The sequence below is a fragment of the Microcaecilia unicolor genome, chromosome 4, assembly GCF_901765095.1.
Source record: "Microcaecilia unicolor chromosome 4, aMicUni1.1, whole genome shotgun sequence".
NCBI classification, from domain to species: domain Eukaryota; kingdom Metazoa; phylum Chordata; class Amphibia; order Gymnophiona; family Siphonopidae; genus Microcaecilia; species Microcaecilia unicolor.
In genome coordinates this window covers 39,998,659-40,024,232 of record NC_044034.1, presented here as the reverse complement: position 1 = coordinate 40,024,232, position 25,574 = coordinate 39,998,659, and the positions used below count along the sequence as shown (strand labels likewise).

The window sequence follows — 25,574 nt, the reverse complement described above, 5'->3', positions numbered from 1 at the left end:
GCTTTAATTAGAATTTATACGCACAAGTTTTTAGGCGCATTATACAATGCGGTGTGAGTAAATTCTAATGTGCGCTGTTGAAAAGGGGGTGTGTGGGAATGGGCGGGTAGTGGGCATTTCAAAATACTATGCACACTATTATGGAATACACCCAATCTGCACTTAACTTAGGTACAGGTATTTAGGCCTGGTTTTAGGTGCTCTAAACGTGTGTGCACGTAGGCTTACTCTATAAACTACACCTAACTTTAGGCATAGTTTATAGAATCACGCTAAGCGCATGGTTTTTTTGGTGCCGAGTTTTAAGGTATCATTTATAGAATTTGGCACTTAGGCACTATTTTAGTTCTACTGAACAAGGGCAACATGTGCCTTTATAAAATAGGCTTCTAGTACCAGCTTTAAAAACTGGCATATACATGTGTGTGCACTCTATGCCCTTCATTCTATACCAGCTTGCTTAAAGGTAGGTTGCTGATTGCATGGATAAGTTATAGAATACCATGCGTTAGTTATATGTGTGTTAGCCACACGTGTACTCAGCGGTATTCTATAATATTGGGCCACAACATGCTTAGATTCTGTAAATGGTGCCCAAAGATAGGCGCCAAAATAATGCACACTCAACTAGTATAATGATCTTTACAGAATACATGTACGCCTGCCAAAAGCTGGTATAAAGGCTACATGAATGTGAGAAACGTAGGATTGGTCCCCATTTATAGATTGTTGGGCCGATAGTTAAAGCAATTTAAGAGGGCAGGATCCTCTCCTGCCGACATAAATCATCTGTCGCTGCCTAAGTTTTTTTTTTGGTACATTTGTACCCCATGCTTTCCCACTCATGGCAGGCTCAATGCGGCTTACACGGGCCAATGGAGGGTTAAGTGAGTTGCCCAGAGTCACAAGGAGCTGCCTGTGCCTGAAGTGGGAATCGAACTCAGTTCCTCAGTTCCCCAGGACCAAAGTCCACCACCCTAACCACTAGGCCACTCCAAATTGTGGTATTCAGTGCCACTTAACTGGAGAGTGATGTTAAACCCCCGACAGACCGCCCAACTAAAAAGTGGGCAGGTCAGGGATGGCCCTGAGGAGGAGCCCAGGGTTATTGCGGCTGCTGGCAATATTCTGTGTTGGCACCTGCATAGCTAAGTGGCCTAATTTACAACATCTGAAAAGCTTCAGGTGCTGGCACTGAATATCAGCTGACACCCATATAACTTTTTTTTATTAATCTGGTCCCCACAGAACCTTCTCACCCACCCTGTGACAAAACCCTCTCTCCCCTCCCCCCAACCCACAGACAGTAAGTAGGCCCAACACCTCCACCCCCAACTCCCCAGCTATCTAGGTACCTCCCCCTACCCCCGGGTATACCTATATCCCAGGTGTTCCAGCGATGGTCACGGCAGCTAACGGTACAGGGCGGTCCTACCCGAACAGCTGGGGTGTTCATGGTGGGGGAGGTGTTGGGCTTTCTTGCTATCTACAGGCTGGGGGGCAGTGGGTTTTGTTGGGGGAGTCCTGGAAAGAGCTTAGAAGGCCTCAAATTTTTTTAAAAAGTGTGCGGGTCCTGGCCCAATATTCAGCCAGGACCCACATAACTCTTATGTGAATATCGGCCATGCCTGCATAAGCTCCAACACATAGATCACCCAAATTTAGCCCCCAATATTCAGTGCTTGTTCCTGGGCATGGCCTAGCACTGAATATTGGGAGCTAATCTACCTGGCAACGGTACATTTGAAAAATATTGGGGGGGGGGGAGTTCTTGTTTACTTTAAATCCCAGATATTTCACAACCTCATTTATTTATTATTGCAGAATGTGGAATGCTTTGGAAGCCATATAAGAGCAATACCATAACAGGTCACCTAAGTTACATGCCATTTGAGTGCGTACATGTAGAGAATACTGTCACCTTTTTTGATAAATGTGGGGCATGGGTAATACTGCCATTTATGCACTTACTTTACATTTAAGTGATACCCCAGCCTGGTTTGGGAATCATTGATGTAAGGGTTCTTTCTGAATTGCTCAAGTTTTGAAAAAAGATTGAAATGAAAACCTTCAGAAAAATGTGGAAGACCCATCTCTTCAAGATAGTTTACCCTTACGACCCAACTTAACTTTCAGCCCACCCACATGATTCTGTCATGACGATAATCATACCTCAGACCAGTTCTCCTATCTCCTTACGCTCGTCCCTTAATCTTTTCTTCTCCATCCTTCTTATCCCTCCCAACCTCCTCCTTTAATTTTTCTTCTCGATCCTTCTTATCCCTCCCAACCTCCTCCTTTAATTTTTCTTCTCGATCCTTCTTATCCCTCCCAACCTCTTCCTTTTGCTCATCCTATCTTTGATTACCTCTCCATGTTCAATCCACACATCTTCATAACCCTACTACTACTATGTTTACTACAACTTGTAATTTTCTCCTTCAAGACTATGTATTTCTATTTACTATGTAAGCCGCATTGAACCTGCTATTTGTGGGAAAGCGCGGGATACAATTGTAATTAATAATAATAATAATAATCTGTTTTTCAGGGGGTTTAGGGGGCAATTCTACAACTTAGTGCTTCAAGATAAGCCCCTTGATGACGCTTACTGAGCACCAATTCTGTAATGGTATCTTGGTACTAAAATTCCATTATAGAGTACCAGTACAAGTTGGTATCAACATACCTTTATTTAAGCGTAACCACTTACACCAGGTCGTTAGTAATGTAAGTTGGTGCACCTAAGTGCACCATGCACTATGTATAACTTACAGAATTCTACAAGTTACGTACATAAGTTGGCACCATTCTATGGCCTACCCATGCTTCACTCATATGTGTGTCCCATTGTACTTAGCACCATAGCACTTACAGGCTAGTGCATTTAGACACATAAGTGGCCCTAATCAGTTCATTTGCAGATGCAGGAACTACCACTAGGGGGCACCACCATTTTGATAGCCTGAGCTTGACAGGGCAGGGGGCAGAAAGGGGACAGCTCCAGACCCATCCCACGGCTACCAGTGATCACCCCGAATTAAGTCCCTGGATTGAAAGGAGATAATGGGGAGGACCAGGAGTGGTGGTGGGGGAGTGCAGGGAGGGGGTTGGTTTTGGAGTGTGGGCAGGCCTTCCAGGTAGATGAAGGATCAGGGGGTTTAGGGATCAGAGACAGGTGGCTGAGATGGGGATTGGGGGGGGGGGAGTGAAACCTTGAAGAAATGGGGGGAGACTCAAGTAGTGGAATCAGAAAGGGGGATCATTGGAGGAGGGCAGAGAGGCCATACAGACCATCAGAATGGGGGGGGGGGGGGGTGGAGGGGAAGCCAGAAAGGGGGAAACCATTGGATCGGCTACCTGGAAGTTTTAAAGGGTCATGGATTTGATATCCCGCCTTTCTGTGGTACAACCAAAGTAGTTTACATGTATTATATGCAGATACTTTCTCTGTCCCTTTTGGGCTCATAATCTAAGTTTTTGTACCTGGGGTAACAGAGGGTTAAGGGTGCCGACCGATATTGAATTCCAGCATCCACATAACTAAGTGTGTATAGTTAGGACTGCTTTTTGTGTGGTCCTGTATGCCCACTTAAGGACCCTTTTACAAAGGCGCGCAAAGAAATGGCCTGCAGTAGTGTAGATGCATGTTTTGGGTGTGCGCTGAATCATTTTTCAGCGCACCTGTAAAAAATGCCTTTTTAAAAGACCTTACCGCCAGTCATTGCACTAGCAGTAAGGTCTCACGCGGTAACCAGGCAGTAACGGTCTACGCACGTAAAATGCCAATCACTGCCCGCGCACCATAAAATACAAATATTTTCCGGCGCAAGGGCCATGCGGTAGCCAGGTGGTAACTCAAAACTGAGGCCTACACGGCTTAGTGAAAGGGTCCCTTAGCTAGTTAATGATTATTGCTGGCATCTGCATAACTGCTGACTCCTCCTTGACTCTGCTCCCAAAATGTCCCCCCCCCCCCCCCCCCCCCCCCTCTATGGCCAGGTTCCAAACTATCCAGTTAGTGCTGATGCTCAGAAGCACAGTCTGGTTAAATGCCACTGAATATTGGTGTATCGCCAGCCCCAAGCGATTAATGTGGGCAGGGGCCTCTCTTGTGTGCTTAAATCACTTTTAATGTTGACCCTTGTGTGTTTAGCTACCCAAAGTGAAAGAATCTCAACTGGGCAGACTGAATTAGTCAATCAATTTTTTTTTCTGTCACCATTTACTATGAGGTCAGCATTCAAATGGACCTAGCCGGGCTGATAAAGGTCTAACTGTCTAATTCAGCAGCTAAACTTAGCCAGTTAAATTATCAGTGGGTGAAGGCATGGGAATAGAGCAGAAGGAAAAAGAGGGTTAACACAATCATTTAATTTGGTCAACCAAGTCTTGGCACTGCATGGGCGAGCCCAACTGCTCATCTAATCCTCCCTTCTGGCATTATAGAAAATATGTATCCTGGGCATCAAAGATAAAACATCTAGGCATTTCATTTTAGAAACTATTGATAAGACTTTGATGTTTAATAATGAAGAATCATGCAAATTCTAATCATTAAAGGCTCCACTATGACTTCGTGGTAGGGAATGATATGGAAAGGTTATATGTACTTAAGTGTTGCTGTACTGGGGCAGACTAAAGGTCCATCAAGCCCAGTATCTTGTTTTCAACAGTGGCCAATCCATAAGTACATAAGTAATGCCACACTGGGAAAAGACCAAGGGTCCATCGAGCCCAGCACCCTGTCCCCGACAGCGGCCAATCCATGCCAAGGGCACCTGCAAGCTTCCCAAACGTACAAACATTCTATACATGTTATTCCTGGAATTGTGGATTTTTCCCCAAGTCCATTTAGTAGTGGTTAGTACATAAGTAATGCCACACTGGGAAAAGACCAAGTTTATGGACTTGTCCTTTAGGAAACCGTCTAACCCCTTTTTAAACTCTGCCAAGCTAACTGCCTTCACCACGTTCTCCGGCAACGAATTCCAGAGTTTAATTATGCGTTGGGTGAAGAAAACATTTCTTCGATTTGTTTTAAATTTGCTACACTGTAGTTTCATCGCATGCCCCTTAGTCCTAGTATTTTTGGAAAGCGTGAGCAGGTGCTTCACATCCACGTGTTCCACTCCACTCATTATTTTATATACCTCTATCATGTCTCCCCTCAGCCGTCTCTTTTCCAAGCTGAAAAGCCCCAGCCTCCTTAGTCTTTCTTCATAGGGAAGTCGTCCCATCCCCGCTATCATTTTAGTCGCCCTTCGCTGCACCTTTTCCAATTCTCCTTCTTGAGATGCGGCGACCAGAATTAAACACAATACTCAAGGTGCGGTCACACCATGGAGCGATACAACGGCATTATAACATCCTCACACCTGTTTTCCATACCTTTCCTAATAATGCCCAACATTCTATTCGCTTTCCTAGCTGCAGCAGCACACTGAGCAGAAGGTTTCAGTGTATTATCGTCGACGACACCCAGATCCCTTTCTTGGTCCGTAACTCCTAACGTGGAACCTTGCACGACGTAGCTATAATTCAGGTCCTTTTTTCCCACATGCATCACCTTGCACTTGCTCACAAGTACCTGCAAGATCCCAAAACAGTACATTACAACTTATTCTGCTTATCCCAGAAATAAGCAGTGGATTTTCCCAAGTCCATTTTCATATTGGCTTATGGACTTTTAGGAAGCAATCCAAACCTTTTGTAAACCCCGCTAAGCTAACTGCAATTAAAATGGTTCTCATGCCAAACATAAATTATTTGCTGAGCATGCATTCTATACTTTTTCCCTGACTATGAATACAAAAAGCTAGAAAAAAATGTGTATACTTTTCCTGTGGAAAGATAAGAGTACCATACATTTCTGCAAAATAATTGAAACTAAAGAGGAAAGGGAAATGGGACTTGATATACTGCCTTTCTGAGGTTTTTGCAACTAGATTCAAAGTGATTTACATATATTCAGGTACTTATTTTGTACCAGGGGCAATGGGAGGGTTAAGTGACTTGCCCAGAGTCACAAGGAGCTGCAGTGGGAATTGAACTCAGTTCCCCAGGATCAAAGTCCACTGCACTAACCACTAGGCTACTCCTCCTAGGAGGGATAAATTTTCACAGTTTTAAAATGTATCTTCTTTTATCATGCAGCAAAGCATCAATTGGGTTCAAGACTCAATAATGGATGTTCATCCTAGCTGGCTTCTAATGGAGCATGTGTTAACTATCCCTTACCCTCAATCATTACTCCACAATATGCATTAATCTCTAATTACTGTAAAGCCTAGAGCATTCACTGCCACCTGTCAAGTAATAAATCGTCTCTCTGGCTCTGCTTTTCATAACATGAATTTGGTTATATTTGCAGTTAAAAATTTTCGAAACTCCTTGATTAACTGGAAAGACTGGCAGATAAAAGCTGTTTGGACTGTTACACGGTTGATGACTGATGGCAAACTAACGGATGTGTAGACTTTCAAAGGGAGTTTGTCCAGCCAAACAAATGTTTATATCTGTGGATGCAAGTAAAGAACTCTATGATGCAGTGAAAGAGATCTGAATTCCTTACTGCCAGCCTAAAGATAGAAAATGAGTATTGATTGTGGGTATCCTAAAAACCTGATTGGATGGGTTGTATCCTGAGGACTGGGTTGAGAACTCTTGTTCTTTACAGTAAGATATTTAGGGGTCCTTTTACTGAGGTGCGCTGAAGAATGGCCTGCGGTAGTATAGACACATGTTTTGGGCGCACACAGAGTTATTTTTTAGCGCACCTACAAAAAATGCCCTTTTTTTGCCGAAACTGGACATGTGGTAAAATGAAAATTGCCGCGCGTCCATTTTGGGTCTGAGACCTTACGGCAAGCCATTGATCTAGCGGTAAGGTCTCACACGGTAACCGGGTGGTAATGGTCTACACGCGTCAAATGCCGCGCACCAGAAAATAAAAAATATTTTTCAGACGTGCGTAGCGGCCGCATGCCAAAATTGAAATTACTGCAAGGGCCACGTGATAACTGGGCGGTAACTCCAGTTGGGCGCACGTAGGCGCCTACGTGGCTTAGTAAAAGGGCCCCTTAAAAAGAGTGCGCATACAAAATGTTTGGGTGCATCAAGCTTAATAGAAAGGGCTCAATGTTTTATTTAAATAAAATCAAATGTATGTATTTATTCACAAAATTTATAGACTGCCAGTCCAGAGGGAACTCCTTAATTTCAGTAATAGAATTAAAGTACTGACATTATGTCCTTTGAGATATGTTTTCTTTTCTTCTTTTGCAGTTTGGTAAGTTGTTCCCATACACTAAGTTTCACAGTTTTCTCCATTAAGTATTGTACTCCATCTAATCACATAAGAAGTACTAGTTCCCTTCTTCTCATTTTATTTATTTAGATTTTGCTCACACCTTTTTCAGTGGTAGCTCAAGCTGTTACATTCAGGTACTCTGGATATTTCTCTGTCCCAGGAGGGCTCACAATCTAAGTTTGTACCTAAGGTAATGGAGGGTTAAGTGACTTGCCCAAGATCACAAGGAGCAGCAGTGGGATTTGAACTGGCCACCTCTGGATTGCAAGATCAGTGCTCTAACCACTAGGCCACTCCTCCACTCCTTGGTTCTTTTCACGATAAAATTGATTTATAGTTCAGCATTTCCTTATATGGAAGCTTTACATTATATAGGGGCCCTTTTACAAAGGCGTGTAGGCGCCTATGCACGTCCAACATGTGCCAAATTGGCAGTACCGGCCAGCTACCACCCAAAACACATGGTAGAAAATATTTTCTACTGCGTGGCGCTTATCTGGCAATTTACATGTGCTGACCGCTTACGCCTGGTTACTGTGTGAAACCTTACCGCTAAGTCAATGGGTGGCGGTAAAGTCTCAGGCCGAAAATGGATATGCGCTGGTTTTAATTTTGCCGTACGTCCATTTTTCAGCAGACACAAAAAAGCCTTTTTCCAGGCACACTGAGCAAGTGGACCTGCGCACATCCAAAGCACACGCTTACACCAGTGCAGGCCACTTTTAGGCCCGCCTTAGTAAAAAGGCCCCATAGTGATACATTCTTAAATGGTGTTTCTTGAATAGATCGTATTCCAGAAAAACCTAGGTGTACATTTATCCCCTCATTCTATATAGTGCAGCTTGAATTGTGTGTGCAAATTTGAGCGTACAGTGAAACCTCGGTTTTCGTTGACTTCGGTTATCGTCAGTTTCGGTTTTCGTAGATTTTTTCAGTGAAAACTTTGTCTCAGATTTTGTTGGTTGCCTCGGTTTTCGCTGCTAATTTTGCGAAAGCAAAGGGCAACCCATGCATTCGCCTGCTCATTGGATTTACAGGGTACATTGATTCATATGGAAATAATTGCCTCAGTTTTCGTCTGTTTCGGTTTTCATTGATTGTTTTTGGACGGATTATCAACGAAAACCGAGGTATCACTGTATTCTGATTTGCATGTGCTGCTCAATTGGTTAACAAGCCAATCAGCACCAATAATTGGATGATAACAAGCAATTAGCACTAATTAGAATGTGTGTACACTACTTACTAAGCGTATTCTATAAAGTAGTTCATGTAAATTCTACCACGTGGATCTTAAAAGGGGTCATGGCCATGGGAGGGACATGGGTGGGTCTTGGGCGTTCCTAAAATTTACACGCAGGGTTATAGAATAGCCTGTTCTATGCCTTTACACCAGGTTTTCATTAGTGTAAATGACTGCCTAAATTTTAGTCGCGTGGACGGCACTACATGTATTCTGTAAACCGCACCTGATTTTTTTTCGGCGCCTCATTCTCTCTGCCTTTTTTAAAGGAAAATAAAAGTCCTCCATTAAGATGGAAAGGAGGAGTAACGTAGTGGTTAAAACACTGTGTTTGATGTCCAAGAATGCAAAGTTCAAATCCCATTAAAAGTCCTTGTGATCTTGGGCATGTTGTAGGAGTATTTCCCTGTGTGTCTCACCTTGCAGGCCTTGGCCTGTATAATCCTATGACAGCAAAATGGAGGCTGTAAACTCTGACCCGCACATCTTTGTGTCAGCAAGAAACAGCTTTGCAGCTTGTGGAAAATTACAGCAGAAGCTCAACACCAAGGACATGCTGTGGGCAAACCAGGCCCCCCTTATCTCCCTGAGAGGCTGGCTCCAGCAAGGCGGGTGAGAAACAGAAAATGCATATCAAAATGTAACAACTTAAAGGTCAAGAACAACGGACTGTTCTTGCCAGGCAGTGAGCCGAAAAAGATCCAGATTGGTTCCTGCAGCCACCAGACCAAGAGGTACTGGGAAGAGCGGGAACAAGAAAGAGTTAGTCGGAAACCTTGGAAGAAGGTGGAGGTGGAAAGAAGACCAGTGAGACCTAATAAGGTCCACCAACTGATGAACTGTGTATCTGGAGGAAAGTATCGTGGTTCAGCTGAACCTGCACTGAGTGACCTGTGCCCTCCTTGTCTGCTGCAGAGTTCCCTTCCAGCTCTGACTGAGACTCGCGGTGAATCCAGCTTGAGTCTGAGGAGTATACTGTGCTAATCCCGAGAGACTGCCACGAAGGTCAGCTTGGTGAGAGACACGGTGATCTATTTCCTAGCAGTCTGGGTTTAGTTTGTGGTAATTATCTGAGCAAAGGCTGGTGGCGTCACACTTGTGATCAGGAGAAGCTGCTAATAACTGTACTACCTCGTAACATAGTGTGACTTATCAGTAGTGTAATATTATCTGGTAACCAGTAAGAATTAGCATTTAGTAGTGTGACGTATGAGTGTAATTTTTATCAGCCAGTAATTTTGTATTCAGCCAAAGCTTTGCAGAATGTCTATATTTTGTATACATTACCTATATTTTCTTACCTGATATACTATAATAAATCTTTTATATATATATATATATATCAGCCTGCATTTTCAGCTGCAGTTCTTTCTAACGGAAGTATTTGGCTAGGTTCCAAGGTTCCCACCCCTAGACCTAGTACAGGATTATTTGCTTGCAGATAGTTCTGCTTGGGGAGCCTGGACACAGGTGATTATCCTACAATGTCCTCCATTGTCTCAGGTAGAAAATTAGATTGTCAGCCTGAGCATAACTCACCTTTCAGCTACTACTGGAAAAGGTGTGAGTACACTCTAAATAAATAAGAGATAGGTAGTAGCTTGCATTACTGAAAGATTGTTTCTTGTACTTTTTCGCGGTTTATGGATCCTTTTTTGTTTCTTACAGGAAATAATTGGTGAAAAATACCAGATGCTGAATTCCAGGCTTTTTATTGGACGACCTCAGTGGAAACTTTTGTTTGATGAAATAGCCAAATGTAACAGACAGTAAGTAATCAGTCTCAACACACTGATACTCTTCCCATGCAAAACACAGATTCCACTTTGCCTGGCTCCTTTGGGTGTTTTTACTCCTAAGGGAATAATGCACAAAACAATTGCAAATTACAAATTCAAATACATGAAAGAAATTATTGAACAAGCAAACTTTTTCCAAATGAGGAGAAGTTCTAGAACTGTATATCACAATATGAAGCTACAGGGAGGGAGCATCCTCCGGGAATATTTTATAACTCTGTAAAACTATGTCTATGTTATCCCCCAAATTCTAGATATGGTGGAGAATTCTGTGATTCACGTCTAAAAAATCTGCGCCAAAGAGCTATTTTATAAGCCACGCCTAACTGCAGGGGTTGTGCCTAAACTTAGGCATGTCCATTTGCACCAATGAAAACATAAAAATCAATTTCTCTGGTTGCAGAGGAGAACCTTGACACAGCTCATGGGAGTGAAATATAGTCTATGTGAGATGTTAATTCCCCTGGGTTAAAACCCTTTGTGGTTCATCAAACATGAGTATTTTTCAATATATTATTGAAAACCTGAGAAATATAGTGTATTTATAAGGATTAGAGGTTGAGAGACTATAAGAAACTTATTTATAACCCAAGACTGATGATGAAGTGGGGGCGTAAGACTTGCCATAAGGAGGAATAAGTGCTGTCGGCGAGCTGCACCACTAAGGTCTAAGGTTAAGACTTATAAAAGGTAAACGTCTGGTCTTGTGATAGACCTGCCTAAATTTAATCATGAAACCCCCCTTATTCTATAATTGTGCGGGTAACACGAATCTGCGCCCATGCTTTACCTCAAAACGCCCATGACTCTCCCATTTCTACACCCTCTTTTCCAGGACATGCGTAAAGTTTAGACGCAAACTTATTAATTGAGTTCAGTTAGTGACTGTAACTGATTGTTAAAAAGCCAATTATTGACATGAATTGATTTGTTATTCAATTAAATTGTGCTTGCAAATTTTTAGTGACTTTTTTAGAAATAGGGGGTTGGTGCTCAGAATTGCAATCGCCCAACTTGGGCAACAGTATAATAACGTACATAAGTGTTGCCATAATGGGACAGACCGAAGGTCCATCAAGCCCAGCATCCTGTTTCCAACAGTGGCCATTCCAGGTTACAAGTACCAGGAAAGATCCCAATACAGTACAATACATTTTATGCTGCTTATCTGATAAATAAGCAGTGGATTTTTCCCAGGTCCATCTTAATAATGGCTTATGGACTTTTCTTTTAGGAAGCTATCCAAACCTTTTTAAAACCCCTCTAGGCTAATTGCTCTTATGACATTCTCTGGCAATGAATTCCAGTTTCATTACATGTTGTGAAAAAATATTTTCTCCAGTGTGTTTTAAATTTACTACTTTGAATCTTCATTGCGTGGCCCCTAGTCCTAGTATTTTTGGAAAGAGTAAACAAGTGATTCATGTCTACCCGTTCCACTCCACTCATTATTTTATAGACCTCTATCACATCTCCCCTCAGCCATCTTTACTCCAAGCTGAAGAGCCCTAGAGGGAAGTCGTCCCATCCCTTTATCGTTTTCATCACCCTTCTCTGTACCTTTTCTAATTCCACTGTCAGTATTTGGATGTTTTTTTCAAAAAAAACATCCAAGTCAGTATTTTTGAAACTTCTTTTTAGACGTTTTTCTCTGAAGTCCATCAGAACGTCGTAAATCTCAAGAAGGGGGTGTTGCAGGGGCATGTTGAAGGCAGGACTTGGGCGTTCCTAAGACTTGGACGTTTTTCAGCCATAATGGAACAAAACAAGAACGTCCAGGACTAAAACTTCGATGTTTTGTGCTAGACCTGTTAAAACTTAGACGTTTTGTGCTAGACCTGTTTTTATAACAAATAGCTGCAGTGGGAATTGAACCCACTACCCCAGGATCAAAGTCCACTGCACTAACCACTAGGATACTCCCAAATGACCAGATGACCGCTGGAGGGAATCAGGGATCACCTCCCCTTACTCCCCCAGTGATCACTAACCCCCTCCCACTCCCAAAAAATGTGATTAAAAATATTACTTGCCAGATTCTATGCCAGCTTCGAGTATAACATCGTGCCTGTGCCCAAATTCTATACGCAGTTTAATTGCATATCGAGCCAATCAGCATCAATAATTGGGCGCCAACAATCAATTATTGGTTTTAATTGGCAACAGTTTGGATTTATGAGCACGAGTATGGGGCGGGTTCACTATACATACACACATGCAGTAGTAGTATAGAATTTGGTGGGGAGGAAGAGCAGATAATTTAGATGCAAGGATTTCAGTTGGTATAAATCCTCGTGCCTAAACGAATTCCAATGGCTTTCACTTAACGCTAGCCACTAAGTTTCAGTGGTGATAACCAGGTAAGTGCCACTGAATATTAGCAGATGGCCATAAACAAGTGATTTAACTAGTCAGTGGCCATTTCTGGCTGGTTATATTGTTTGAAGATCAACCAGCTATTGTTTGTTTTGCTGCTTATCGGGACTTCTTGTAACTGTGATATATTTGTACAGTTGTGTTACCATTAGTGATCCACCTTGAACCAAAAAGTAAAAAAGAAAATAAATGGCTAGATTAAATTAAATTCCCAGATCATTATATTTGATGCCTATTTATTTATTTATTTGCTGCACTTGTATCCCACATTTTCCTACCTATTTGCAGGCTCAATGTGGCTTACAAAATGCTATAGCAACATGTACACATTATAGGATAAGAATTTCAAAATATAGATACAGATGGGTACATAGAATATCAAAGCAATCATATTAACGGAATAATAATTTTACAATTATTACAAATAAGAGTGCGTAAGTAAATCATATTGGATTGGAAGAGGACTGAAAAATCAACATAACATAACATAATGATACCAGGACAAGATATAATATTCAGTCGTGAGGATGTAATTAGGATGAACAGATAGGAGGGTTCCTTAATAGTTGTGACTGGAATAATTAGGAAGTCAGATCGTTATGGGGGAATCTTTATTGTACGCCTTTAGTTTAAACTTTTCTTTCTCAGTTGGAGGTGAGGTTAATTGTGATTTTGAGGTATATCAAATTAATCAAATCAAAGTGTTTTTTTTTGTGTGTGTAGGATCACACTATTCATGCTCTCATTTCCTCATACACCACCCATCAACCTTTGCTGGAAATTTTTATTCCTGCACGCTGTGAAATAGGATGAATACTAGAACTATCCAGTCACGGCTGGATAGGGCTGATGGCTGCCCATTTGACAGCAACTCCAGTGACAGATCCATTTGTGAGGGGAATGGCTTCTTCCAGTAAACCACCTCAGCCGTGGACAGGGTGTACTGTTTTAGTTCTTAGAAGCAAGTAAGGAAAGCTACATCGTTCAGCATTTAGAGCATCCATGAACTATTCTAGTAAATATTGGAATCACGAAAGGTACTAACGTAGATCTGTGCAGTGGAATCAGGAGAAGCAGAAAGGCACCGTTTGCCAGTGACCTCGAGGTACTGCACCAGTATGCTAGAAAGCCTGCTGGTGTGTTGGGACAAGGAGCAGGAAATCTGCAGTGTATAATGTTTTAGACAGAAAAACTGCAGGCCAAGTCTTGCTTTTATAAATGATTAAATCTATTGTTCTTTAGCCATACGCCTTCCTACCTATAACTTTTGTTTGAGGTTTGCTAGCAAAGAGAGTGAATAGAAAAATCCTGAGGGGTAGAAGGAGTATCAAACACAGGCTGTAATGACACAGCTGGCAACAAAAATATGGGGGTTTCACTCAACAGTATATTTTGATTTAATAATAAACGTGTAGTTACCATGGCAATGGCCAGGTTTTAAATGCTGTGCTACTGAGAGTGGATTGGCTAGGAAGGGCTTCCTGTTGTTCTGTGCTTGAGACATTTTGATAGCAGCATCTGGTGTTACACAAGCACAAAGACCATTAACACAACAGGGGAATGTGTGTGTCAGTAGCCCCCACACCTGCATGAAGCTGGCATCCCCTCTTTTGATGCGACACACTTCCAAGCTGCAATCTGAAATGGAAGGATCCGTGGACAGGGAGATGACTAGTTCTGGGTTGACGATAACTATGTAAAAATAGCAGCGTGAAAGTGAAGAGAATTCCACCCTTGGGTAACTGAACGCTTGCGTGCATGCTAGGTTAGCACCCAGAGCTATTCCATAAATAATGTGCACAACTCAGCACGTATGTACAAGGAAGCATTCAAAGAAGAGGAGCATGGGTGGGGTATGCACAGGACCAATATTTGTACAAGTAATTTACATAGCAAGTGTCGGCAGATAAAGACCTGCATGGTCCATCCAGTTTGCCCATCGAAGTAACCAGAGTTGATTCTGGCACTCTGCACAGGCTCCAGTTTCTTCATGAAGAAATACTGGTATATTTTATCTTCATTTCTCCCTGCCAATTTTGGGACACAGACCATAGAGGTCTGCCCAGCATTGATCCAACTTCATAACTACTGGAGTTGCTGTTGAAACCAATTCCAGCCTTGATTCCAGGGGCGTAGCTACGGGTGGGCCTGGCTGGGCCCAGGCCCACCCAATTTCAGCTCAGGCCCGCCCAGCGCCAGCCCCAGCCCCAGCTCCCATTGCCGGCCACTGCTGCTTTTCCTGTTGAGCAGCAGGGCCGGCGCTACAAAAGAAGAAGCGCTAACGCTAAGGACGAAAAATGTTTAAAAAAAAAAAAAAAAGCGCGGCACCGGCAGGCACTGTCTAGGCAGCCTTGAGGTATTGGCTGCTGGCTCGCAGGCTCCTCCCGTCTCTTACGTTACTGCCCCTGCGTCGCTCCAGCTGACACTAAGTATTTATTTACTTTTGTACTGTCTCTCTATGCATATTTCTGTTTGCAGTTTATGTCTTGCTTTCTCCTAATGTCACTTGCGGTCAAAGCGTCGAGCTTTCCGCCAATTAGTAATTTTTATTTTGGGTCCCTATGTTGGAGTACATTAATAGATGCGTGAGTATGATTGTGTTATATCTCTGTATGTTTTACTATCAGGATAATCATTGCATGTTTTTGTAAACTGTTAACAAATTATCATTTCTAGGTCTCCTTGCTGTCTCTGAAGCTGCCTTTTGAACCACTGACCTTGTACCGCGTTCTAGATCTGGTCAATATATATATTACTAATTTAGTTCTTTTTTTTTTTTCCTCTATAGCTAATTGCAGGTCTGAAGCTTATTTGTAGACCACTTGCTCACAAGGTCCCGTCATTATACATATTGGGTGATGTTGTTCACTACCTCTGGTTAAGACCCTAGGATTACTTTTATTACTCATTTTCATTAACCACCAATTGCCTTTGGTATAGTCCAGATCTTACATTTAACTATGGAAACTACCAACATGAAGTGCCTAGCCCTTTTGTTGTGTATGCTCACCATGCCTATAGTAATACTGGTGATCTGACATCTATTCAGAACCCTGGTAAGGACTTTCCGTCCGAAACAAAACCTTTCTATTTTGCGGTATGCCACCGAGATTTCGGACGGGCGTAGTGATCCCGCCAATTGTCCTCTTTCTCTATACAATGTATACAATGATACAGAGGTAATACAGAGTTCATGAGAAAGGTATGAAAAGTATTGCAGCCGGAAGATGTGAAACTGTTATCTCAACGCTTCCCAAAACATGTTGATAATTAGCAGTAGCTGAGAACGGAAGGAGGTGGGCACATCAGATAGCAGATCGCATGGGAAAGTATGATCTCAGGAAGTTGAGACATATTAGGAGCTAGGTTTCTCACCATTCACTTCTATGGAGAGGTTTGTGTATAAAAGAGGGGAGACGTTTGCCTTAGTAGAGGACTCCTCTCCAACGCTTCTGTCAGACGGCGAAGCTCTGTGCGGTTGAAACCAGAATCTGTCTGCTGAATGTACCTGATTAAAGTCTGATGTGCAAATAAAAATCCTGATTCCAAATGATGATTTGTGGGCTTAACTTAATGATGAAAGGCTGTAAGTATAAATGCTTTTGTTGCATCCAGCAGCTATCTCTCACTGCATTGTATAACTTGTAATCTGGTTCCAGTTTGTCATAAGGCTGGTACCTTTTCCTTAGATCTAGTGTCTCTCTCAGTGGCAATTCCTCTTAGAACTTCACAACCCCCTGATTACCCCAGTACTAGTGCTATTTAGGGATGGAGTCAGATTAAGGTCACCCTAGCCTTCTTGGGGGGGCTTGGGACCCCTAATTTCTCAACACCCCCTTACCTGTTACATTTGTGGAGGAAACAGCGAGCCCACCATAACCCACCAGAAACCCTCTATACTCACATATAGGTGCTCCTCTTCACCCGTAAGGGCTATGGTAGTGGTGTACAGTTGGGGGTAGTGGGTTTTTTGGGGGGGGTTGGGGGGCTCAACACACAAGATAAGGCAGTTGTGTACCTGGGAGCATTTTATGAAGTCCACTGCAGTGCCCCCTAGGGTGCCCGATTGCTGTCCTGGCATGTCAGGGGGACCAGTGTACTAAAAATGCTGGCTCCTCCCACATCCAAATGGCTTGAATTTGGATGTTTTAGACCTGGTTTCGAAAATGGCCGAAAATCAAAGACGTCCAAATCCAAGGAAGTCCATGGTATTTTCAAACACAAAGATGGATGTCCATCTTTTTTCGAAAATGGCCTTCTCCCCGCCTCTGGATTTGGAAAATGCTCCTCTATGCCATACTTCGTATGCTCATGTTTGATTTTTTTCTTACTGTACACCACCTTGAGTGAATTCCTTCAAAAAAGCAGTAAAAAAATCCTAATAAAAAATAAATAATAAAAAATATTTAAAAAATTTGATCTGACATGAGGCCACGCTGGCATTTTGGCACATTGTTGCCATATTTTAAGGAGCAAAGCTGTGCTTGATCATTTCCATGCAAAATGATTGAATTTTGCTGACTTTGTGAAGGTAAAAATGCTTTAAAACATTTATTTTTATAGCACTGGTTTGCTCCCACCATTTTTACTTTCACTTCCGTAATATGCAAATTTTCATACTGTCTCTTTAAAATGATTAGATTTTTTTATAAAGTGATGATTTATAAAGTTATGACTGTCGTTTCTGTCCCCTGGGTTTTGAATGTTTCAGTAGATTTGGATTTAAAGCCTTTTCTTGGCAAAACTGCTCGTTTACTCTCTGACTGGCATGCTTTGCTCTGCTTCTGCTCTGTATGTGAGTCCCCTCAAGCTGTTGGAGTAATATTCCTGGAGAAGCAGCAATTGGTTTTCTAGTGAGGTCATTATCAAATGATGCTTTAAATTATAGACTTTTAGTTTTATTTATAGAATTTTATTGAGAGGAGGGGGAGGTGGTGGTGGGGAATCCTTCTATGTAAGATCTGCACTAGCAGGTCCTAACAAGCTGTTTCTTTGCTTTCCCTGATCTACGGTGTTTTTAAATATTAAGGTCAGCACTAGATACTCCTTTTAATTATAAAATTTTATTGTAGTTGCCTCTGTAAATATATATTTGTGTGACCTGTTGATTTACATGCAGTTCTTTTCTAACAGTACCCATCGGGCTTGGGGTGGCCTATTGAACAATTAGTGGTTTATATTATTGTAAACTGTTTTATAATCACACTAGTAGAAAAGGCCCGTTTCAGACACAAATGAAATGGGCACTAGCAAGGTTTTCCTCGGAGTGTGTATGTTTGAAACAGTGTGTGTGAGAGTGACTGTGTGAGAGAGAGAGAGAGAGTGAATCTGCGAGTGTGTGTGTGTGACAGAGTGAGTGAGACTGTGTGCAAGTATGTGTCTGTGAGAGAGTGTGTGTGTGTCTGGGGCCCCCCTCCCACCCAGTTCCAGTGTCCCCACTTCCTCCATGTTGCAGGGTCGTCGTCCCCCCCTCCCTCCCTCTGTTCCTCCCTCCAAGTTCCAGGGCCGTCCCCCCCCCCCCCCCCCCCCCCCCGTTTTTGTTTTGTTTTTTTTTTTTTACAGGTGGTGCATTCCCCCCCTCCCCTCTCGTCCCCTCCTCCAAATTCCAGACCCCTCCCTCCCACTCTCCGAGTTCCAGACCCTACCTCCCTCCCTCCAATCTGCAGACCCCCCTCCCTCTCTCCGAGTTCCAGACCCCACCTCCCTGCCTTCCTCCCTCCGATTTGCAGACCCCCCTCCCTCCAATTTCCAGACCTCCCCCTCGGAGTTCCTGACCCCTGGTCCCCCCTGCTGCGACCCTCTCGAGCACCTCTTCCCGCCACCGTCGTCGCGTACCTGTGCTGGCGGGGGACCCCAGCCCCCGCCAGCCGAAGTCCTCTTCTCGGCCGTGCGGCGTGGACGAATGATGTGATTAAGTTTGAATCTGTTTGTGTTCATGCGTCCAACGTCAGACGCACGCACACAGATTCCAACTTGATCACGTCATTCGTCCATGCCGCGCGGCCGAGAAGAGGACTTCAGCTGGCAAGGGTTGGGGTCCCCCGCCAGCACAGGTACGCGACGGCCGCGGGGATGGTTGGCAGCGGGAAGGGGGCTCGAGAGGGTCGTGGCAGGGGGGTCCAGGGGTCAGGAACTCCGAGGGGAAGGTCTGCAAATCGGATGGAGGGAGGGAGTTGGGGTCTTTAACTCGTGTGGGGGGGGGGGGGGGAGAGTGGATCTGCTGTGAGGGTTTTTTTTCCTCCGGGTCGCGTCATAATGGGTCTAGTGACGTCAGCTAGGGCTTTGGAGCCCACCTGTGACGAAAGTTACGGACACAGGCAGGCAGACGCATAGAACATTGGAGATGAGAATTATTATATAGGATGGGGCCCCTTTTACAAAGTGGCGGTAAGCCCAGCACAGGTTTACCGCTTGCTAAAAAGGAACTACTGCCAGACTACCACAGTAGCCCTGCGGTACTTCTCACCCCCAGTGCGCCTCCATATCCGGCACTACAAAAATATATGTTTTTTTTTTTTTAGACGTGGTGTGTACCCAGCAGAAATCGAGCAGTGCTACACGCTACCTAGTTAGCATGGGAGCCCTTACCGTCACCTCAGTGGATGGCGGTAAGGGCTTCCCCCGAAATGGCCTGGCAAGTGCTTCACTTGCCGCATGGCCGTTTCTTAAAAAAAAAAGCTCACTCTACTTTTACCCTCTGCGGTAAAAGTGGACCTCGGCGCACTTCAAAAACAACATGCTGATGCCAGCGCAGGCCGCCTTCTGCCGCAGCTTGGTGAAAGGGGCCCTTGGTGATTTAGCTTCCCTCTTTTCATCATCTTCTATTTACTGTACTTGGTATTTCTTTTTGGTTCCACTTATTTTTCCTTTTGCCGTAATATTATATTTAATGTTCTAATAGCTAAAAGTTTATATATATTTACATGTACCCAGTGGCGTAGCAAGGGCGGGGCGGTGGGGGCGGTCCACCCTGGGTGCACGCTGCTGGAGGGTGCAGAGAGCAGCCACGTACCTGTCGGCTCTGCTGGTTCCCTGCTCCCTCTGTCCCGGAACAGATTACTTCCTGTTCTGGGGTAAAGGGAGCAGGGAGTCAGTGGAGCCGACAGGTGTGCAGGTATCTCTGCACCCTTCAGCAGCCAAGAATGCACCCGGGGGGGGGGGGGGGAGGTTGATGCGCTGGGGAGGGGGGTGTTGTGCTGCACCCAGGGGGGATGGACGCCGCTGCACCCGGGAGGGGGGTGCGCAGCGGTGATCCGCCCTGGGTGGCAGCCGACCTAGGATTGCCACTGTATGTACCTATTCATGTTTTTAGATGTGATCCATACCCTGGAGCATTATTTATTTGCCCCGATGCAGGCATTAATATATGTTTAAACACGTTCCATCAAATTCTACATATGGCACCTTAAGTTGTGTGCGTTAATTTGGCCACATGGCCAAATTGCATGCACAGCTTAATTGATTAACAAGCCAATCATCTTCTGATAATTGGTACTTCACAACCAATTAGCAGCCCTAATTGGCTTTAATTAGAATTAACTTGCACAGCTTTCTAAATGCATTCTATAACACAGTGCACATAAATTTTAATGTGTGCGGTCGAAAAGGGGGGCATGGAATGGGCAGGTTGTAGGCGTTTCAAAAAACTATGAGCACTATTATAGAATACACCCAACCTGCTCCTGACTTAGGTGCAGGTATTTAGGCCTGGTTTTAGGTGGCCTAAATGGGTGCACCTAAAAATTAAGTCGCAAGAATGGCACGTGAGCATATTCTATAAACCGCAAATAACTTTAGGCCTAGTTTATAGAATCATACTAACCTTGTGGTTGTATGGTGCCGATTTTTCAGACGCCATATTTAGAATTCCCCCCCCCCCCCCCCCCCCCATTGGGCATACATTTTAGCGTCTGAACCACTGAACATTGTGATCTACACCATTATACAAAAGTTGCTTTTGAATAAAGATTGCTTTTATGTACAGCTACTGGTTGCCCATTTCTCCAGAGTCGACTTTTGCTGCAACTGCTCATTGCCTCTCTTTCTCTTGTCAACTTGTGCTTCGTTCTATTCTCTTTTCCTTAATGGGATGCCCGGTGGTTTTCAAATTCTCAAAGGCTTTGATATCCTGGTGAACATTATATAAGATCTTTTTTTTTTTTCCTTCTACTTGCATTGCTTGACCTTTAACACTTGTATTAGTAATGAGCGTTACTTATTTCCTTGTATTTCAGGAAAACTGTTGGCGTTTTCTGCTGCGGACCAAATGAAATTTCAAAGACCCTTCACAAACTGAGCAACAGAAGGAATTCTTTTGGGACCAGGTTCGAATACAACAAGGAATCATTCAGCTGAAAGGCTATGAAGGGTCAAAAGAGAGGAATGCAATTAGTGGATCTTTTCACATTTTTTTTCCTGACGCCACAAGCTGATGCAGTATGCCAAAATGAAATTAATATGCTTATTTATGCTTATTTAAGGTTATCGACTTAACTTGGAATGCAGTTGTGCACTGATGCTAGTGACATAGGTGGAATTCTATACACGGTGCTGGAAAATGGCCGCCAGAAAGAAATCAGCCCTAAGCGCTGTTCTATAAAGGGTGTCTCTCTTTATAGAATAACATGCAGTGCCAACTCCCATGGCTAACTTTAGGCACCAGATTTATGCCAGCTGAAACCTGGCGCATTGAGGCAGTGTTCTATATCCATGCATGCAACTTTTTGGAATGCTCCTGACATGCTCATGGCCACGCCCCCCTTTTGAGTTACATACTAGTAGAGTTAGGCACCATGCCATATAGAATAGCGCACAGCCAGATGCATGCGCAAATTTTAATGAGTTCCAATTAACATCAATAATTGGTTTTTGGCACCCATAAATCAATTAATTTGTGCACACATCTTGGCAGTGCACCGGAATCTGAGCTCCACGTATAGAATCCGGAATTGAGTGATCAACCTTGAAGCCAAAGTGACCACATGATATTTTATGTTTTGTCATGCAGTGATCCAAAATATAGAACAGGAAAAGTTCTCTACGATGACGAATCACAGAAGGCAAAAGTAGAGACTAATAGACGATTCACCACTGGAGACGTGAGTCCAACAGTCTTTATTATATCAGAGATAACGACCCGACACAGGCCGTGTTTCGACGCTAAAAAGCGTCTGCATCAGGGGTCAATAAATACACCAAGTAATGAATGCAAAACGAAGAGTCCTACTTGTATATGTGTTGTCAACTCACTGATCACGTAGCACCAAACAGAATATGCTGGATACAAACTATCAGAGCATTCTCCAGTGGTGAATCGTCTATTAGTCTTGTCATGCAATGATTCAGCCAGTGAGGCTGGAATTAAGCCATTCAGAAACATACGGGAGATGAGCAGAGATATATGGTGACTGAAACATCTTATGAAATACTTTGGTTCATGTCAGGGCTTTCTAAATCATACTGTTTGGCTCTAAATTAAAAATGCAGTAAGAAAAAAAACTTGCTTGTACACAAATCTAGAAATTACTATTGAAAAAAGTTAAACGTACTTTCAGATATATGAGAGGATTTAAGGGGGTCATTTACGTAGGCGCGCTGGCATTTTTAGCATGCGCTAAACACTAAAGACGTCCATAGGAATACATTGGCGTCTTTAGCATTTAGCGTATGCGTATTTTTAATGCGCGCTAAAAACGCCAGCGTGCCTATGTAAAAGCCCCCTTAAGTGTGTCTTGTTCGGGTTTTATATTAGAATTTATTTTATCCGGTCTGCCTCCACAGCTCTCATATCCCTAGCTGATCCAGATGGACATAGTGTTCTTTTTGTGTGTATTGTATCTTTTTCTTTTCTGTTCCACCATCATCTAAACATTACAACCCAACTTCATATCATTTAGCTAAAACTGATTTTTCCCGAAGCCCTATTCCCCTCCCCCTTCTAGATTCACAGTCTTGAATTTATCTCTCTGGCCTGTAGGCTACCAGTATAGAGGTGTGAGACTAGGGGGAAATGTGTTCACATCTATTATAGATTATATACAGGTAGAAACGAAACACCTGTATAATATATAAACCGCTTTCATTGTAATCACAGAAAGACAGTATATCAAATTCCATCCCCTTTCCTTCCCCTATTATACCGTGTCAAAATTCTAGCCTCAGAATTCTGCACTAGATTTGAGCTTTTGATGAAGGTTACCCAACCCAAAGTGAGCTGCAGTCGTCCAGGGTGGAACACTCCAAGTACTACAACACACAGTTCAAAACTCCTGCGTAGGAAGAAACGCTTCAAATAGCTTTCTTTACCACCTCTTTAGTAAAAGGTTACTTTGAAAGTCTTGAATATGACACCAAACCTAACTAATAAAATTTGGTGATGACGGGAATAGAAGAACCCTCTAATGAGAAATGCAGTGGTCACTGAACTGGAAGATTTACTGGTACATAAAGGTTCTGATTTGTTTACATTCCTAGACAAATTGTTATTTGCTAGCCAAGAAAAAAAAATGTTTTATCAAAAGTAGTACTGTATTCAAGTTGGCTATCAGAACTGTTTGACAAAGGTACCATTTTGCATGCACTTTAATCCATTGCTCGGCAGGGACTCTTTCCTAAAGACAGAATTGGGGCACAATATGGAACTGTGTATGTAAAATTGCATTTCAAAACTATGTACATATCAGGGTGAATTCTATATATGGTGCTGAGAAAATTGCTATTCTGTAAGCCACACTTAAAATTAGGCACGGTTTATAGACTAGCACTTACACCCAGGAATTGTGCCTAACATTAGGTGCAGCCATTTGCATCAGCTGAAATGCGGTGCAAATGTACGTACCTAAATTGGAAGCATATCCCCCATTATTCTATAATAACGCATGTAAATCCTAGGAATACCCCCGTTCCACCTATGACCCTCCCATTTCCTTGCACTTTTTATTTTTTTTTTACTCGCATATAAAATTTAGGTGCGGATATTCTAATTAAATCTAAGCTGTGCCAATAATTGCTTGTAAAAAAGCCAATTATGGGTGGTTATTAGCTCGTTATTCAATTAAATTATGCACGCAAATTGGGCACGCAGCCAAATTTGGGCGCACACTTTTTGGCGACTTTTATAGAATTAGGGGTTTGTAAATCAGAAAAAAAAAATATCCTGAAAAGTTATCAAGAATGAATGTGTATAGTTTCTTTTCCTGGGATAATTTTGAAAGTGAAAGTACGTGCAGGCTTTCACAGTGAAAGTCCATGGATCGAAAAGTACGTATATAATTTTTACTTCTGCAGGCGGTTATAATATTACTCCCTGTTAGAGGACAATTTCTGGGTAAATGGGGAGTTTGAAGATTGCTCACCATCCCTGCTTCTAAATTGTTCCTCCCAAATTGCAGCCATTGCAGCAACACATGTAGTTTTGTATTTTCAAACTAACGCACGTTCCATTCGGACAGAGAACCCACAGGAAAGGGAATTCAAATGCCTATGGGTGCTTTTTCCCCCAGACAGTTTTCAAAATGAAAGTACACGCAATTTGAGGGGCATAATTGAACGGCGCCGGCCATCTATGTGGCCGGCGCCGTAAAGGGGCGGAGCCAACCGTATTATCGAATACGGTTGGCGCCGGCTGAATCTCAACATTTAGGTCAAATGTTGAGATCGTCGGGTTTAGAGATGGCTGGCTTCGTTTTTTGGCCATAATGGAAACCGGTCCCGGCCATCTCAAACCCGGCGAAATGCAAGCCTTTTGGTCATGGGAGGAGCCAGCATTTGTAGTGCACTGACCCCCCCCCCCTGACATGCCAGGACACCAACCGAGCACCCTAGGAGGCACTGTAGTGGAATGATTCTATATATAGCGCCTGAAAAATCTGTGTGGAAAATATTTCTGCCTAAGCATATTCTATAACATTTCCACACGGTTTATAGAATACGCTTATCAACATCCATGCGACTATATTTAGTCACAAAGAATTATGCCAAATAAAATCTGGTGTAAATACAGGTACCTAGGTTAGGCGCAGAGCAGGCATATTCTATAACCGTGCGTGTTAATTTTCGGAATGCCCATGATCCGCTTATGGCCACACCCCCTTTTGATAACATGCATTAGAATTTATGCAGACTAGGTTATAGAATGCTCTTAGCAACTTGTTCTCATAAGTTCTAATTAAAGCCAATTACTGCTGATAGTTGCTTGTTAACATCCCATGAACAGCACTGATTAGCTTCTTAACCAACTAGGTTATGCGCATTGTTATAGAATATGATTGGATTTCTGCATGGAAATCTAGGTGCGATACATAGAATCCGGGGTGGGGGGGGGGGGGGGTTGACGCCTATCTTTAGGCACACATGTATAGGATTGCCTTTCAAATGTCCCAAAAGGCAGCATAAATATATTTCTTGAGACATAACTGACAGTAACCAGCAAACAGAGGAGCCCTTTTCCTAAAGGGCCTTAGAATCTGGACTTAGAATATCTTAACACAGACTTCCCTGCGCACTAAGCCCAACTTTGGCACGGCAGTATTTAGGGCATTTTGATTTTTTTTAATTGGTCAAGTCTCGCGCTAATTTTTCCAGGAAAATTTTTTTCTAGGAAAACTTTTATGCTTTTTAGAAAACTGGAAAAATAATCTGAATGTTTCATTTCATGAATGGTGGAATTTATTATGCTGTTTTCGACACTATGAGGAAATAGCTGCCTTATAAAATGGCCGCCTATTGTCATTTCTAAAGACATGGTCAATACTAGACAATTATTGTCAATCGTCTTCATCTACATATGCCCCTTGGATACTGTTCTCTTTCAGTGTTACACCTCTTTCTCTTCCCTTCTCTGATC

General features: G+C 43.0%; 1 protein-coding gene across 1 annotated transcript in view; it reads left to right on the top strand.

The window, feature by feature from the left end:
• Window positions 1–21,380, top strand: part of NOX4 (NADPH oxidase 4) — a 247,490-nt gene extending 226,110 nt beyond the window's left edge. Inside the window, exons 18-19 of the mRNA XM_030200162.1 lie at window positions 10,224–10,324; window positions 20,965–21,380. Coding sequence (XP_030056022.1) covers window positions 10,224–10,324; window positions 20,965–21,085 — 222 coding nt within the window. The 3' untranslated portion in view covers window positions 21,086–21,380. The remainder of the gene's footprint in view (window positions 1–10,223; window positions 10,325–20,964) is intronic.
• Window positions 21,381–25,574: the final 4,194 nt, after the last annotated feature.